The sequence below is a fragment of the Salvelinus alpinus genome, chromosome 8 (assembly GCF_045679555.1).
Source record: "Salvelinus alpinus chromosome 8, SLU_Salpinus.1, whole genome shotgun sequence".
Taxonomy (NCBI): domain Eukaryota; kingdom Metazoa; phylum Chordata; class Actinopteri; order Salmoniformes; family Salmonidae; genus Salvelinus; species Salvelinus alpinus.
In genome coordinates this window covers 83,312,028-83,329,246 of record NC_092093.1, presented here as the reverse complement: position 1 = coordinate 83,329,246, position 17,219 = coordinate 83,312,028, and the positions used below count along the sequence as shown (strand labels likewise).

General features: G+C 43.9%; 1 protein-coding gene across 1 annotated transcript in view; it reads right to left on the bottom strand.

Annotated features, from left to right (window-relative positions):
• Positions 1–17,219, bottom strand: part of LOC139583771 (phenylalanine--tRNA ligase, mitochondrial-like) — a 136,851-nt gene that overhangs the window by 33,914 nt on the left and 85,718 nt on the right. Inside the window, exon 7 of the mRNA XM_071415218.1 lies at positions 15,125–15,276. Within this exon, the coding sequence (XP_071271319.1) occupies positions 15,125–15,276 (152 nt within the window). The remainder of the gene's footprint in view (positions 1–15,124; positions 15,277–17,219) is intronic.

The following is a 17,219-nucleotide window of genomic DNA, read 5'->3' as shown; positions in this document are numbered from 1 at the left end:
GAGGAAGAGGCAAAGCGAGACGAAAGGTTTCACTCGCCAAAATCTGTCCAAAATAAGCCTAATGCGTTTCTATGGGCTTATTTTGGACCTAAGAAAACTATTGGGTCACTGACACATTTGTTGTTGTTTTGGCTCTGTACTCTAGCACTTTGGATTTCAAATGACACAATGACTACGAGGTTAAAGTACAGACTGCCAGCTTTCATTTGAGGGTATTTTAATCCATCCCGGTGAACCGTTTAGAAATGAAAGCACTTTTTTGTACATAACCAAAAGTGGGACAAATTCACTTATATCTGTTTTAAAGTAGTCAAAAGTAGCACGCAATGACTACATCAAGCTGGTGACTCTACAAACTTGTTGGATGCATTTGCTGTTTGTTTTGGTTGTGTTTCAGATTATTTTGTGCCCAATAGAAATGAATGGCAAATAATGTAGTGTCATTTTGCAGTCACATATTTATTTATTAACATTTTTTATCCCCTTTTTTTCTCTCCAATTGGTAGTTACAGTCTTGTCCTATTGCTGCAACTCCCGTACAGTCTTGGGAGAGGCGACAGTCAAGAGCCATGCGTCCTCCGAAACACGACCCTGCCAAGCCGCACTGCTTCTTGACACACTGCTCGCTTAACCCGGAAGCCAGCCGCACCAATGTGTGGGAGGAAGCACTGTACAACTGGCGACCATGTCAGCGTGCATGCGCCCGGCCCGCCACAAGGAGTAGCTAGAGCTCGACGGGACAAGGACATCCCGAGCGGCCAAACCCTCCCCTAACCCGGACGATGCTGGGCCAATTGTGCGCCGCCTCATGGGTCTCCCGGTCCAACCCGGGTCTGTAGTGACGTCTCAAGCACTGCGATACAGTGCCTTAGACCGCTGCGCCACCCGGGAGGCCCCTGGAGTCACTTTTATTGTAAATAAGAATAGAATATGATTCTAAAGACTTCTACATTAATGTGGATACTACCTTGATTACAGATAATCCTGAATTAATCGTGAATAATGATAAGTGATGAAGTTAAAGACGCACAAATATCATACCCGAGACATGCTAACCTCTCACCATTACAATAACAGGGGAGGTATGCTTATGCCTCTAACTTTCTCACTCATCATTACTCAAAATGTATTCAGAATGATCCGTAATCATGGTAGCATCCACATTAATGTACACTGCTAAACAACAGCTTGTAGCTACTGTAGATGCACACTTGAATTAGGGGCAACTACACCAAAAACATCTACATTTCTCTGAATTATTCCAAACTTCAAAAATGGTCTCCTGATGTGATTTAAGCATTGTCAAATACCCAAGATTTGACGGTACATGGCCCCGTCCATCGTCCCTTTGATGCGGTGAAGTTGTCCTATCCCCTTAGCAGAAAAACACCCCCGAAGCATAATGTTTCCACCTCCATGTTTGACGGTGGGGATGGTGTTCTTGGGGTCATAGGCAGCATTCCTCCTCCTCCAAACACGGCGAGTTGAGTTGATGCCAAAGAGCTCAATTTTGGTCTCATCTGACCACAACACTTTCACCCAGTTGTCCTCTGAATCATTCAGATGTTCATTGGCAAACTTCAGACAGTCATGTATATGTGCTTTCTTGAGCAGGGGGACCTTGCGGGCGCTGCAGGATTTCAGTCCTTCACGGCGTAGTGTGTTACCAATTGTTTTCTTGGTGACTATGGTCCCAGCTGCCTTGAGATCATTGACAAGATCCTCCCGTGTAGTTCTGGGCTGATTCCTTACCGTTCTCATGATCATTGCAACTCCACGAGGTGAGATCTTGCATGGAGCCCCAGGCCGAGGGAGATTGACAGTTCTTTTGTGTTTCTTCCATTTGCGAATAATCGCACCAACTGTTGTCACCTTCTTACCAAGCTGCTTGGCGATGGTGTTGTAGCCCATTCCAGCCTTGTGTAGGTCTACAATCTGGTCCCTGACATCCTTGGAGAGCTCTTTGGTCTTGGCCATGGTGGAGAGTTTGGAATCTGAATGATTGATTGCTTCTGTGGACAGGTGTCTTTTATACAGGTAACAAACTGAGATTAGGAGCACTCCCTTTAAGAGTGTGCTCCTAATCTCAGCTCGTTACCTGTATAAAAGACACCTGTCCACAGAAGCAATCAAACTCTGCGAGCCAGAAATCTTTCTGATTGAGAGGGGGTCAAATACTTATTTCCCTCATTAAAATGCCAATCAATTTATAACATTTTTGACATGCGTTTTTCTGGATTTTTTTGTTGTTATTCTGTCTCTCACTGTTCAAATAAACCTACCATTAAAATGATAGACTGATCATTTCTTTGTCAGTGGGCAAACGTACAAAATCAGCAGGGGATCAAATACTTTTTCCCCCTCACTGTAGGCTTAGATCAACACAAAATCCAAAACAATCAACAATACACGGAATTCATACATTTTCAGTAATTTAAATTGTAATTTAATGTCTTTCTACACAATACCACAACACATTTTTCCAATCTGGGAGGGAAATATTGAATAATTTGCTGTGTATTTCAGATGGGATCAAGGCATTAGAATGTACCAGACGCCACCAAAATAAAGCTCTTTCAGCAAAAGATGTCGAACCCGGGGGCGCCTGGCTGGCTACTTTTTCTATTAGACTGACTACTTGTGAAAAACACTGCTATACACCTCCGGTTCTTAGTATCTTTCACCTCTTCTGATATTTGGTTTATTCTGCTCCATCTTTATTGGAAACACGTTTGTATGTGGGAAGAAAGTGTGTGTGGGGACAAAGTGTATGAATTAATCTCCTCTTCCTGTCCATCATCCTCTCCTCCATTTATTCCTTATCTCCCACACATTAGCTGTGACCTTTGAGTTTCTTATAGAGTTCTCTCTAACCATCTCTCTGTCCCACTCTGTAATTGAACTGGCATAGACATAGGTCTCTTTCATGTAATGAAGTAATTACCCATTGAACTGGCATAGACATAGGTCTCTTTCATGTAATGGAGTAATTACCTTGTGCTCTCCCCCTTTCCTCTCCACTCGACTGCTCTCCCTTCCTGTCCTCTCCTCCCTGCTCCCCTCCTCGTCTCAACTGTTCTCTCCCCCTCCCTACGCCTGTCGCCTGCTTTCCCCTCCTCTCTTCCCTTCCCCTCCCCTCTCCCTCTTTCTCTTCTCCTCTACTGCTATAGAACTGGCACTCATGATGTGATCTTTGGCCTCTGGACAGTAGACTGCTTTACAAGGCAGTGGACAGTGATGGGTTTATTCAGCTCACTGTCTTCAGAGGCTGTAAGGTCGAGGGGACAGCTGTGGAACTGTGTATGTGTGTGTGTGTGTGTGTGTGTGTGTGTGTGTGTGTGTGTGTGTGTGTGTGTGTGTGTGTGTGTGTGTGTGTGTGCACACGTCTGGGAGTGTTGTTTGTAAAGATGATTGCTAAGCAGGGTTATCCCGTAGTCGGTTTTGTTTTCTCTGATGTGGAGAGGGCGAGGCGGCCCCCATAGCCCTCTGTTTATAAGAGCAGAGTAAAGAGTGACATTTAACTTGACCTTCTGCTGGCTACATAAGCCTCCTAGACGACCAGCCACTGGCTAGCACTGAAACCGCAAGTGCCAAATTCAACCAGGAAGACTGACCTGTAGATGTCATTACTCTTGTTGACTAGCAACCCATGAGCACTAACGTGACGGTTTCAAAACAGCCGCTCACTTACGTGCTCTCGGTTACTGCTAAACCCAATATTCAATTGGTTACCTGCAACCCCAGAAAGATGGGGCCAAATGCAACACTTTTTGGTTTTCCATTTCAATACAGCTTCTCAAACACACTAAGATCCTTGTGGTTGATGATAAACCAAAGATATCAATACACAAAGTCACAAATACATACACGCACACAATCACAAGTCCTGCATTTGAAAAGATCCTTCCATGATCCCTCAGGGGAGAAGGAAAGAGATATTCCAGCCTGGCCTCTCGCTTGCCTGTCTTGCCACTGCTCTAATTACTGCATTGATCCAGTAGGCTCTGGCCCTCTCCCTCCTTCTCTCCTAACCTGACTGAAGTTCTCCACCGTGACACATCGAAACAAGGCCCCACTTCATTTCTTAGAAGCAAGCTAAGCGAGAAGTCCTTGTGTAGTAAGGAATAACTTGTTGAATAACTCGTTGAACGAGTCATGACAAAAAATAAAATAGAGAAGAAATGAAAAATACCTAATAGAAGCGCTTCCCTCGCGGAGTTATTTCACGGGGACGAGGATAATGGCCGATAGGATAAAAGTCGAAAGTAAAGGATGAAGAAATGCCTTTAGAGTAAAATGTGGCGGGTGGTGGCTGTAGATTGCTCCCATCTATCCTCTTCCAGGACCCAAAACTAATTACAGAGGCCCCATTTACTCCCCGTACACATCACCCAACAGCATCTTCTGCTAATTAGCAAACACTAGAATTATGGAACAATTCTGTCGATACCTCCCTTGGATTGTGCCGCTAACCCAGTGAATCAAACCAAATGTCTTTATAAAGCCCTTTTTACATCAGCAGATGTCACAAAGTGCTCATACAGAAACCCAGCCTAAAACCCCAAGCAGCAAGCAATGCAGATGTGAATCTCTTTTGCGTCTGTGTCAACCATTGATTTGATTTCCGTGCTATTTGTCAAGGTTTGCGCTCGATTTCCTGTGTGTAAGGCACTTGACATACAAATAAATAAAAAATATTTCGGGGGGGGGGGGGGGGGGGGGGGGTACCTGCTAACTGTGTATAGACAATAACCCAAATATATGCAATCATGTAGATTCAGGCTTCAGTCAAGGTAAACAAATAGTACCCCTGTCTGAGACTAAGATTACTTCAGATTTTTCTCTGTCAGATTTTGTTCATTCGGTTGTCGGTCCCTAAGTCAGTTTCCCTATACCATTCCCTATCCTTTTGCCTGCCCATGTCTTGGAACCATCTCACTGTCCTGCCGTGTTCATTGTTCCTTTCATGGGGAGTTCCACTAGAAATCCAAAAGTGTTTTTTATTGGGCAACATGCCTAGTCAACAGTCATATTTTTAAGCCTGGCACTGCCATTTCATTGACCCATGTGGCTGGAGAACAAATCATTTCCCTCGTTCGTTAAATGTGTAAGCCAGGAGAGTGGCGGCAACTGGCGGCCAGCGAGAGAGCAAAAGCGAGGACTTGCGGTTGACGAGCTCTTTGGCATGCTACATGGAGAAGCACCGGTTTTCATCAGACGGCACAGTACTTCACCAGGGGATAAATCGCCACGGCTAAACTCTCAGAGTTCCACTACTAAAGACTGCGACTCGGCACCAAGAGCAGTGATTCACCCGCAAGCATTTCAAGGGGGCTCTCGTCCAACTGTGGTCTTCATCATAAAAATAACTTTACATGAACTGTTGGCGATGGGAATGGGATGATTCATAAATGCTGGACCAAGGACAAGAAGCACCGGCCCTCGCTGTGTTTAGGAGGAGGTGGTTGTTCCGCGGTACGCATGACTTTCCAAACAAATGGCATCTTTCAAAATGGTTGACATCTGTCCCTGAGGCTGTAGACAGAGATTTCTTGTCCGTATTCTTTATGACAGCTCGGGGGCTTGTGGGGGTTTGATGAATTGGTCAGTATCTTGATGAAGTAATAAGAGGGGACAGTGTAGAGGCAGCAATAATTGATGAGTGTCGGTCATCTAAAGGATCTCGGGGGAACTGTCCGACCGTCTGCTCTTAGTCAAAGACGGCCGGGACTCTGCCAGCTTGAGTGGAGCGGTGTCGCTCAACCAATGGGTCGGACGTTCCTAATCAACACTGCTTAGGTGTAACGTTGACGAACGGCGGTTATGACAGGCTGAAACTCCAGACTGCTCTCTTTCCAAGTTCTCTTTCTCTCTCCCCCAATCCCTCTCTCGCTCTCCTTCCCCGTCTCTCTCTTTCTTTCTCCAAATTGACAGCTCCATTTGAAGCCTCCCACCCTGACAGAATGGTGCTTACTGTTGAAAATCAACCTGAAGCTGTCTGCGGGGGAAAAAGCTCACCTGTGTCTGCAGCGGTTAACTGAGGATGCCTGAGCACCACCAGAGGAAATTAAACCAGCCTTAACTTAACCAAACAAGGGCAAGAACCATAGCAAATGAACTGGTTTATTGGTTATGCTGACTAAATGGCACCCTGCCACACATATCAAACTGATCATAGAATAGCATGCCTGTAGAGAGAAAACCTACTATGAGGATTTACAGTGCACCACCTCTTTCTCTTCGCCTGTCAAAGGGTCACTATTACAGTGTATTGCAACTGTAGGCTCACCTACAATATGTCAGGAGGCACAACACTATACTGGAAAAGCCTGCATGGCACCAAAACAGTGCAGTGCATTGTGGCAGACCTGTCAGCCTGAGGGGCTCTTCCCCCGTTACCCCCACTCTCAATTACACCCACATTACCCAGCTGCTCCAGGCTGCTTGGCAGCACCTACAGCATAAATCTGGCCGAGCTCCCATTATGCTCACTTCAGCCGGCTAATGCCATAAAGCACTGCTTGTTAGCAAACTGAGGAATACGGTGCACTGTGCACTAATGCTGTGAGCTAAAAAATACCTAATAACTTGGAATACTGTGTACAAATGGGATATCATAAAGACGCTGGGATTCTATTATGTACAGAAGAGAATGGAGACAAGGATTGTCTTCTATCCTTTTAATGATTTTCAAATGTGGAACATTCATTTCATATTGATCCGCCTAAAATGATTTCAGATTCCTAAAAATCTGATAAATGTAATGTTATGTAAATTAAGTGTTATACCTGACAGATCATTTGACGGCAAATGAAATTTCCCTTTTACATATCTTTTTTTCACCGAATCTACCTGGAACTACCTGGATAATACACATTGTTACAGCATGTGTTTTGGCAAACACTATACCATCCGCAATAGAACTGTAATATGCATTCTATATGCATATTATTTTCTAACATCTTACATTTGTGAGTGACAAATCATGTGTGATATAGGGTAATGCACTGTACCATATTGAAGTGTGCATATTAAACAACAATACATTATTCAAAGGCGTTTCCTGCAGTAGCTCCATTAAACTCAGTCCACTCTCTCTTCTTCCCTTGTCTCTCTCCCTCTGCCAGCTCCCTTCTATCACTCTATACTGTCGCTCCCAGGATACCCCCCATCTCCCTGCCAAACATCTCCCTCTCTCTGTTATCCCCTTCTCTCTCCCACCCTAGAATTTTAACCCTCTCTACCAGTTCCTTCTCTCTCTCTCTAGCACACACAACCCCCACCCCCCCGTCTCTCTATCTTCCTCCCTGGCCTCTGTCTTTCTCGCTCTCTCCCTGTTCTACTCTGGCTCGGGGGCAGTGCTCGGCATTAGCCTGCTGCTTCGCCTTCTGGAAAGATCCCGGGAGGTTTCCAACAAAGAAGGCTGATTTTTAACAAGTCTGGCTCTCTTCAGCAACCCACTGCCGAAGACGGCCATTTGTCAAACGCACACACACCTCTCTCTCTCCATTTATCTCTAAACGTTTCACTGATCCTGGGATACAACACTCTGCATGGCACTCCTCTCTCTCTCTCTCTCTCTCACACACACACACACACACACACACACACACACACACACACACACACACACACACACACACACACACACACACACACACACACACACACACACACACACACACACACACACACACACACACACACACACACACACACACACACTTCCTCCATGTTCCTGTTGTCTACATATCTCACCTTCCTCCCCCTCTCCCCATCTGTTTCTTTCTTCCTGCGCGTGCCAGCAGTAAATTGTTAATTTGATCCAAAAGATGGCGGCCGGGTGCTCCCTATTCTGCCTAAGCTGAGAGGGGAGATGCGTGGGCCTTGTGAGGGACAGACTGAGGGGTCAGGCCAGGTGTGGTGGAGGTGAGATGGGCTTCAGGTCAGACAGTGTTAACGTTTGCCTCCGAGGACACAAGGCCGGTCTACTATATACACTATACTACTATATACACTAGCATGTACTGTGCTATACTAGTATATTAATATGTACTGTATTATACTGCTATATACTATACATTCAGCAGAAGCTTTTCAAATTGTATTGGGCATTTTGGTGCCATTTTATGACAGTGGCTTTTAAAAAAAATACCTCGCATATTTATAGTTTACAACAAGCAGTGTTGTGGTGGTTTTGTAGAGTACATACACAGGGATGTACACACTCTTCCTCATGAACGTCTCACATGGAAAGCATGCCTGTGTGAGAAGAGCATGCAGTACATCACAGAGACCAGACAACAGCCTCTTCTCGAAAATATAAACCAGCAAGGGGGGTATCAATGGAACTTGCCCCTTCATAAGGTTGTAGAGTTGTAACATATACTTCTAGTTACAAAGTAACACCTTTGTAGTGACATGGTAATACAGTTAAGCGGATAAACTATATTACCATGTCACTACAAAGATGTCACTATCTAACTACATGTTAATACAATGTTACCAACTGACGGTGCCACTCACTAACTTGGATTATTCTGGTTACTGCCTTCTCTGAGAGGTTGTAACACAGCCTCTGCTGCAGCGCAACATCATCGACGCGGGGCTCAGTGTTACAACTTTCCCGCCTCCCTCCCCGCTTGCCCGCATGCCGTTGCCTTTCTGTCCAAGCTGCTTGATTGACAGCACAGTTGACTTTACAAATGAATCCGTCCCGATTACATCTGACAGCGTTACGGACCAATACATGCAGATTTGTGTTGCATTATAGGGCCTATCAGCTTTGATTTGTAGCGCCACGTCCGAGGAATACTAGTGCAGGCCAGTAAAACGTATCAGTGTGACTACAGTACGACGCAAAGGCATTCTCGACTTTGAGCTGAGGATTCCACTTTGTAGTGACATTTCCGCCAATGCAACTTGTATTTCGCCACATCGAAATCTTGAGAAAGATTAAATGGTTTGTTTGAATGCCGGGTTCTGTACATCTCCTGGAGGAGCTTCTGCAGTGACGTGACATTTAAAGGCTGCGAGAAAAAGTATGTGTTAACCATTAATATCAAAAATCTGGTAAACAATTATTATTGAACTAATAGTATGTGGTGTCGACCAGCCTCATTATTGTAATAATTAATCGATATTGAATAAAGATGATTGTTTAAAGAAATAACAAAGTCTCTTTCACTTGATTGGAATATCCCAAGACAAGGCCCTTACGGAAAAAACACACAATTTTACATGTGAAAATCACACAAAGTTTCACATGTGGATATTTTTCACGAGATTTCACAGCAAACAAAAATTTGTCGTTTCCCATAAGGTCACACAGTTGAACCTACATATTTTACACACGTTGACATCATTTATTACATTGTGTATGTTTATACAGTGTCAAGAAAAAGTATGTGAACCCTTTTGAATTACCTGGATTTCTGCACAAATTGGTCATCAAATTTGATGTGATCTTCATCTAGGTCACAACAATAGACAAACACAGTCTGCTTAAACTAATAACGCACAAACAATTATACGTTTTCATGTCTTTATTGAACACACTGTGTAAACATTCCCAGTGCAGGGTGGAAAAATAATGTGAACCCTTGGATTTAATAACTGGTTGACACTCCTTTGGCAGCAATAACCTCAACCAAATGTTTTCTGTAGTTGCGGATCAGACCTGCACAACGGTCAATTTTGGACCATTCCTCTATACAAAACTGTTTCAGTTCAGCAATATTCTTGGGATGGCTGGTGTGAACCGCTCTCGAAGTCATGCCACAGCATCCCAATCGGGTTCCGAACTCTGACTGGGCCACTCCAGAAGGCGTATTTTCTTCTGTTGAAGCCATTGTTGATTTACTTCTGTGTTTTGTGTCGTTGTCCTGTTGCATCATCCAACTTCTGTTGAGCTTCAATTGGTGGATAGATAGCCTTACATTCTACTGCAAAATGTCTTGATAAACTTGGGAATTGATAGCAAGCTGTCCAGGCCCTGAGGCAGCAAAGCAGCCCCAAACCATGATGCTCCCTCCACCATACTTCACAGTTGGGATGAGGTTTTGATGTTGGTGTGCTATGCTTTTTTTTCTCCACACATAGTGTTGTGTGTTCCTTCCAAACAACTAAACTTTAGATTAATCTGTCCACAGAATATTTTGCAAGTAGCGCTGTGGAACATTCAGAGACATGCTTCAGACATGCTTCAGACATGCAGCAAATGTTTTTTTGGACAGCGGTGGCTTCTTCCATAGTGTCCTTCCATGATCACTATTCTTGTTTAGTGTTTTGCGTATCGTAGACTTGTCAACAGAGATGTTAGCATATCCCAGAGATTTCTGTAAGTCTCTAGCTGACACTCAAGGATTCTTCTTAACCTCATTGAGCATTCTGGGCTGTGCTCTTGTAGTCATCTTTGCAGGATGGCCAATCCTTGGGAGAGTAGCAACAGTGCTGAACTTTCTCCATTTATAGACAATTTGTCTTACTGTGGACTGATGAACATTAACCTTTCTGAACCACCCATCCCGGATCCGGGATAATTGTCATCAGAAACGCTGACTAGCATAGCGTAGCATAGCGCCACAGGTAAATAATATTACTAGAAAATATTCATATTCAAGAAATCACAAGTGCAATATTGCAAAACACAGCTTAGCCTTTTGTTAATCCATCTGTCGTCTCAGATTTTGAAATTATGCTTTACAGCGAAAGCAATACAAGCGTTTGTGTAAGTTTATCGATCGCTCGACAAAACAATAAGTACACCTAGCATCAGGTAACTTGGTCACGAAAATCAGAAAAGCAATCAAATTAATCGTTTACCTTTGATGATCTTCGGATGTTTTCACTCACGAGACTCCCAGTTAGACAACAAATGTTCCTTTTGTCCCATAAAGATATTTATTATATCCAAATACCTCCGTTAGTTTGATCCGTTATGCCCAGGAATCCACCGGAAATAGCGGTCACGACAACGCCGATAAAAATTCCAAATTATATCCATAATGTCCACAGAAACATGTCAAACGTTTTTTATAATCCATCCTCAGGGTGTTTTTCAAATATCTATTCGATAATATATCAACCGGGACAGTTGGCTTTTCACTAGGACCAGGAGTAACAATGGCTGCCTTTCCCTTTTGCGCACAACTCACTCTGAGAGACCCCACCTATCCACTTACGCAATGTGGTCGTTCACACTCATTCTTCAAAATAAAAGCCTGAAACTATGTCTAAAGGCTGTTGACACCTTAGGGAAGCCATAGAAAAAGAAGTCTGGTTGATATCCCTTTATATGGGCAATAGGGATGCATAGGAACAGAGAGGTTTCAAGAACAGGGGCACTTCCTGATTGGATTTTCCTCAGGTTTTAGCCTGCAATATCAGTTCTGTTTAACTCACAGACAACATTTTTACAGTTTTGGAAACTTCAGTGTTTTCTATCCTAATCTGACAATTATATGCATATTCTAGTTTCGGGGGCTGAGAAATAGGCAGTTTCAAATGGGTACGTTTTTTAGCCAAAAAGGCAGCTCTAACTAACATCTCCAATCTCGTCTCATTGTTTGGACTCCAGGTTACCTGAGTCCTGACTCCAATTAGCTTTTGGGAAGTCATTAGCCTAGTGGTTCACATACTTTTTCCAACCTACACTGTGAATGTTTAAATTATGTTTTCAATATAGACAAGAAAAATACAATAATTTGTGTGTTATTAGTTTAAGCACACTATGTTTGTCTATTGTTGTGACTTAGATGAAGATCAGATCACATTTGATGACCAATTAATGCAGAAATCCAGGTAATTCAAAAAGGTTCACATATTTTTTCTTGCCACTGTATATACAGTTATTATATTCAGTTATTATATTCAATGTTCTCACTTGGGATTTGAACTCACAACCTCTTGGTTCACGGCATTCTGATCTTCCTACTACGACACCATGTTTGTGGACTTGAAAGTAAAATCTCAGCTTGGTTAAAAATACACTCAAGAAAAACAATTATATTTATCATTGTGATTCAGGAGTAACATTACTCACGTGAAAATCGAACTTGCAGTTCTACTCGTGAATTACGTTCCAATGTTGTCACGTGTAGTTTCTGGTATGACAATGTTGACATTTAGCATTCGTGTTTTCACGTGCTCAAAACGCTTTCACGCGCAGTTTCACGTTTTCACACGTTGCTTTTACATGTTGTCACGTTATCGCATTAACTTCACATAAGACCATGTGATCGCGTCCTCTTTCTGTCGACCCTGCGGAAAGTGATCAAATTGTAACCGATTGTTACGAGTCACACTTTACTTCACAGTATTCTTATTGCCGTGTAATTGCTTTTGTAAGTAGAGTGTAACAGGTATTACAATTACAGCACAGAAGTAACCCGAACTAAGTACCACGTAACAATAACAATACATGTTGCACTACAATGACTGTGATTTCACCGACTTTAGTCGATTTCACCGATTGTAAGTTGCTCTGCCTGCTAAATTACTCAAATGTAAATGTCCAAAATTCTTGATCGGTGGCGCCGTGCCCGCTTTTCACAGGACACGGTGTACATCAAGGAGGAAACACAAGTCTCAGAATACTCCTCCCTGCTTGCGCAGGTTATATATAAATGGCGTACAGACAGAGACAGAAGGGTACGGTCGCCCGCCCGCCCTCATCAGGAGCAGCTTGCCCAATTCCATGAGTCAGCGTTGATGCTAAGCAAAAAAAAAAAAGAAAAAAAAAAAAATTGTCAGCCATCTTGTTCATAAAAGTGGCATTTGCAGGGAGGACAGTCTGTAACGTAGCTGGGGATTGAATGGAGCTTGATATCCCGCGGCAGTAATCGTAAAGTTTGTTGTCTGAGGGAGGCTGCGTAACAATGTGAGCTCGGCCCACCTCAGCTCATCCCTCTCTGGGTAAAAAAAGGGTCTCTGGTGAACCTGCGGCACAAATGATCCCAAAATGCTCATGACTTTGAGGACATTCATTGTCACAATATGCTATCTCAAATTCACAAAAACACACACCCTTAAAGACATACACCTAAAAAGACAGACATACAACATTTACATATTGTGAATCAGCCAATTGTGATACTGTTCTTTCTCGCATTCACAGTAAACACACACACACACACACACACACACACACACACACACACACACACACACACACACACACACACACACACACACACACACACACACACACACACACACACACACACACACACACACACACACACACACACACACACACGTTAGCCCTAACGAAGGGTAGGGAAAAGGTCGCTATTTAAAAAAAGATTGAAAGCAGGGACAGAGATTAATGCGCACAGGCATTTTTACGCACTGCGGGCCCCTTTTTTCACCATTAAACACACTACACACACACTCTCTGTTCGGTAAACCACTAGGATGCGGAGAGGGCATAAGTCCTGCGCCAAGCTGTGTCCACTGCCTGCCCTTTACGTCCTATATTTAAAAATTAGACGTCAAGGCTGAGACTCAGGGGTGAACGCTAAGAACAGGTTAGTGGGGGAAAAGGAAACAGCTTTGTCACTACAGAGAGGGAGGGTCCCTCAAGGGTGAATATCAATAAGGAATAAAGTGACTTCCTCTCCTCGTCTCCTTTCCTTGAGCTGCACTGACTTGTGAAAGGGGTGGATTGGTGAAGCAAAGACATCCGCCATGTTGCTTTCATCCATCCTGTGTTTTCAGGTTGATGTAAATTGCAAATGTAAGGCAATGCCCTACTAGAAACTTGTTACTGAAACGTATCGACACACACTGTCTGCAACTCTAAATCCTTGATAGTAATGCGATGGAGGTAGTAATCTATTAGCTACGGCAAAGCCAATCAGTCTCTGTGACTGATCTGTCACTGGGCCATTCCTGTTTGTTCCTGTCAGCGCTGGGATTAGTCCAAAAGGTTCTGTTTGTTAATTGTGTGTGTGTGTGTGTGTGTGCGTGTGTGTGACAGAGAGAAAGATAATGTAATGTGTGTATGACAGAAAGAGATAGAAATGGAGAGAGAGAGAGACAGAGAGAGAAACAGGGAGTAGGTGTGTGCGTGAGTGCAAAACCAACAGAGCGAGCCTCATGTCGCCGATGTGAATCGGGTCAAATGAAGATGTGCCATTAACAAACATTGACCCTTGGTCCTTCCTTGTCATTAGACTAAGGGCTCCAATCAACGGAGCAAACAGCACTCGGCTCAGTCGGGCTCCATTATCTTGCATAATAAGGAGCTGTCAGGGTAGAAAAGATCAGCTAGACGCTATGGGACATATCCGCTATCAAACACCAAACAATCCAATCCCGAGCCCCTCTGATGAATCGAGCGTCGCTTAACCTTTTCTCTCCGAGCCCATTTGTCAAGCAGTGGAATAGATCTTACCTCACCCCTAATAGCAAACAAGACCGTACAAACCAAATGAAGAGCATCCACCACATCGTTATATCATTATCATTAGCCAGTAAATTGTTTAACCTGTTAGTTACATTTGAGCTAATATGTAATGCATGTAGAGTCACAGCATTGTTACACCCAGTGTTAAGTTTTTTGTTGTTGTCTCTCACGACAAGCACATTTTTCAGGGGGGCATGAGGGGAGGGGTCAATTGTCTGGGGGGGAGGGGGGGGTTGGAAACTGAAAACCTGATTATGGTGGTAGCAATTCGGTGAACAATTAAATGAAAGTCACATACCAACTTTTCGGTTGTAATGCCCTTATCAGAGTGAGTGGCAACATGCCCATCGTTGTTCAGTCGTGGCACCCCAGGTATGCCGTTTGAGTACCACTGCTATATCTTCTTGAGGGCATGTTGTCTTACTTTGAATGTGTGGTACCACCTGATTCAACTAATCATCAAGCACTTGAATCAGGTGTAAGTCAGGTAGTTAAAATCAGACGTGCTAGTTAATAATGCGAAAAACTTAAGATTAACCAGTGTCGTATTAACGGACTGAAACTTGTAAACGGACAAGGAACACTTGTTTTTGTTTTCCATTACAAAACATTTTGCTAGTGTGCACGAATGAATACGACCCAGGCGTGCTAGCACTAGGAAACAATGTGTTGAGTCCTACAGCTCTTTGTCTTGTGAAGAACATGGAGTCTTACTTTGGATGCGTGAACTGGTCAACCAGGGCGACCTTCTCCACCAGGTCTCCTCCGATGCTTCTAACCAGGTCGTAGAAGTCGTTCTCTGTGTAGCCCTCGGCCGGTAGCCAGAAGGAGATGTCGTTGATCAGAGGTGGGTACTTACTGAGAGGCTTGAGGAGGGGAGGAGGAGAGGGAAGCGGGATGGGGAGGAGAGGAGATGGAAGCAGAGAGGAGAGGGGAGAGAAAACTTTTAGAAGAAAGACTAACAATGAGAGACAGCAATGCACGCTTTGTGACGTACTGGGCTGTCCGCATCACCCGCTGTGGTGCTTTGCTGTCGAGGGCGGTGCATTTGCCATACCAAGTGGTGATGCAGCCAGTCAAGATGCTCTCGATGGTGCAATTGTAGAAATTTTTGAGAATCAAATCTTTTGTGCCCTCTTCAAATCAAATTGTATTTGTCACATGCATTGAATACAACAGGTATACAACAGTGAAATGCTTACTTACACGCCCTTAACCAACAAAGCAGTTTTAAGAAAAATATCCAACCCCTCCAAAAAATTACAAAATAAAAGTAAAAAATAATAAAGGAGCAGCAGTAAATTAACAATAGTGAGGCTATATACAGGGGGTACCGGTACAGAGTCAATGTGCGTGTGTGTATGGAACATGTTAAATCCTTAGCGATGTGCACGCCAAGGAACTTGAAGCTCTCGACTCACTCCACTACAGCCCCGTTGTTGTGGATGGGGGCGTGCTCTCCCCTCTATCTCCTGAGGTCCACGATCAGCTTCTTGGTCTTACTGACATTGAGGGAGAGGTTGTTCTCCTGGCACCACACTGCTACGTCTCTGACCTCCTCCCTGTAGGCTGTCTCATCGCCATCTGTGACCAGGCCTACCACCGTCATGTCATCAGCAAACTTGATGATGGTGTTGGAGTCGCGCATGGCCACGCAGTCGTGGGTTAACAGGGAGTACAAGAGGGGACTAAGCACACACCCCTGAGGGGTCCCCTTGTTGAGGGTCAGCGTGGCAGAGGTGTTGTTTCCTACCCTCACCACCTGGGGCCGGCCCGTCAGGAAGATGAGCTTGGAGGGGACTGTGTTGAAAGTTGAGCTGTAGTCCATGAACAGCATTCTCACATAGTTATTTCCCCTCTTGTCCAGGTGGGAGAGGGAAGTGTGAAGTGCAATTGAGATTGCCTCATCTGTGGATCTGTTGGGGCGGTATGTGAATTGGAGTGGGTCCAGAGTGTCTGGGATTATAATGTAGATGTGTGTCATGACCAGCCTGTCAAAGCACTTCATAATTACAGATGTGAGTGCTAAAGGGTGACAGTCATTGATGATTATTGGGGGGGGGGGGGGGAACTATAGTTTTAATATATTATTATTCAAAATGGATGTTAAAAAAAACACTTGTTCCTACATTTCCGTGCAGCAGTCCAGGTACTTCTATGCGTGCACAGGTGTGCGCTCCCTCAACTTTTAAGAACAAATTCTTGTTTACAATGACGGCCTACCCCGGCCAAACCCGGACGACACTGGGCCAATTGTGCGCCGTCCTATGGGACTCCCAAAGATGTGATACAGCCTGGATTCGAACCAGGTACTGTAGTGACGCCTCTTGCACGGAGATGCGGTGCCTTAGACCGCTGCGCCACTCGGGAGCATGATCAGGACAGAGAAACCATTGGTCACATGGAGCACTCCAAACAAAAGCCAATGAAAACATTTACAAATCTCACAATTGATGGTTATGAAACGAAACAAAACATGTTTCTCAAAAGTGTAGCAGGTTGTGAACTCAGCAAACAATGTTTCCACTCCGAGAATGATAACGGTAAATTACTGTAATTAATACATGCATTAACAGACATATATGTAACCAAATGATGGGTATTAACAGTACATTTACTACTGGTGACATATGTAATGGGGAAATTATAAAAAACAAAAAAACATTATCAAAGGGCAAACAATTCACACAATGAAACAATAAATGCAGAAGACAGCTGAGCCATTCTGGAGAGAGACTTGCCTATATCGTCGCCACACACCCCTCCCCTTCTTCTTGTCTCAACATTTTAAATTATACTCAAGCCACAT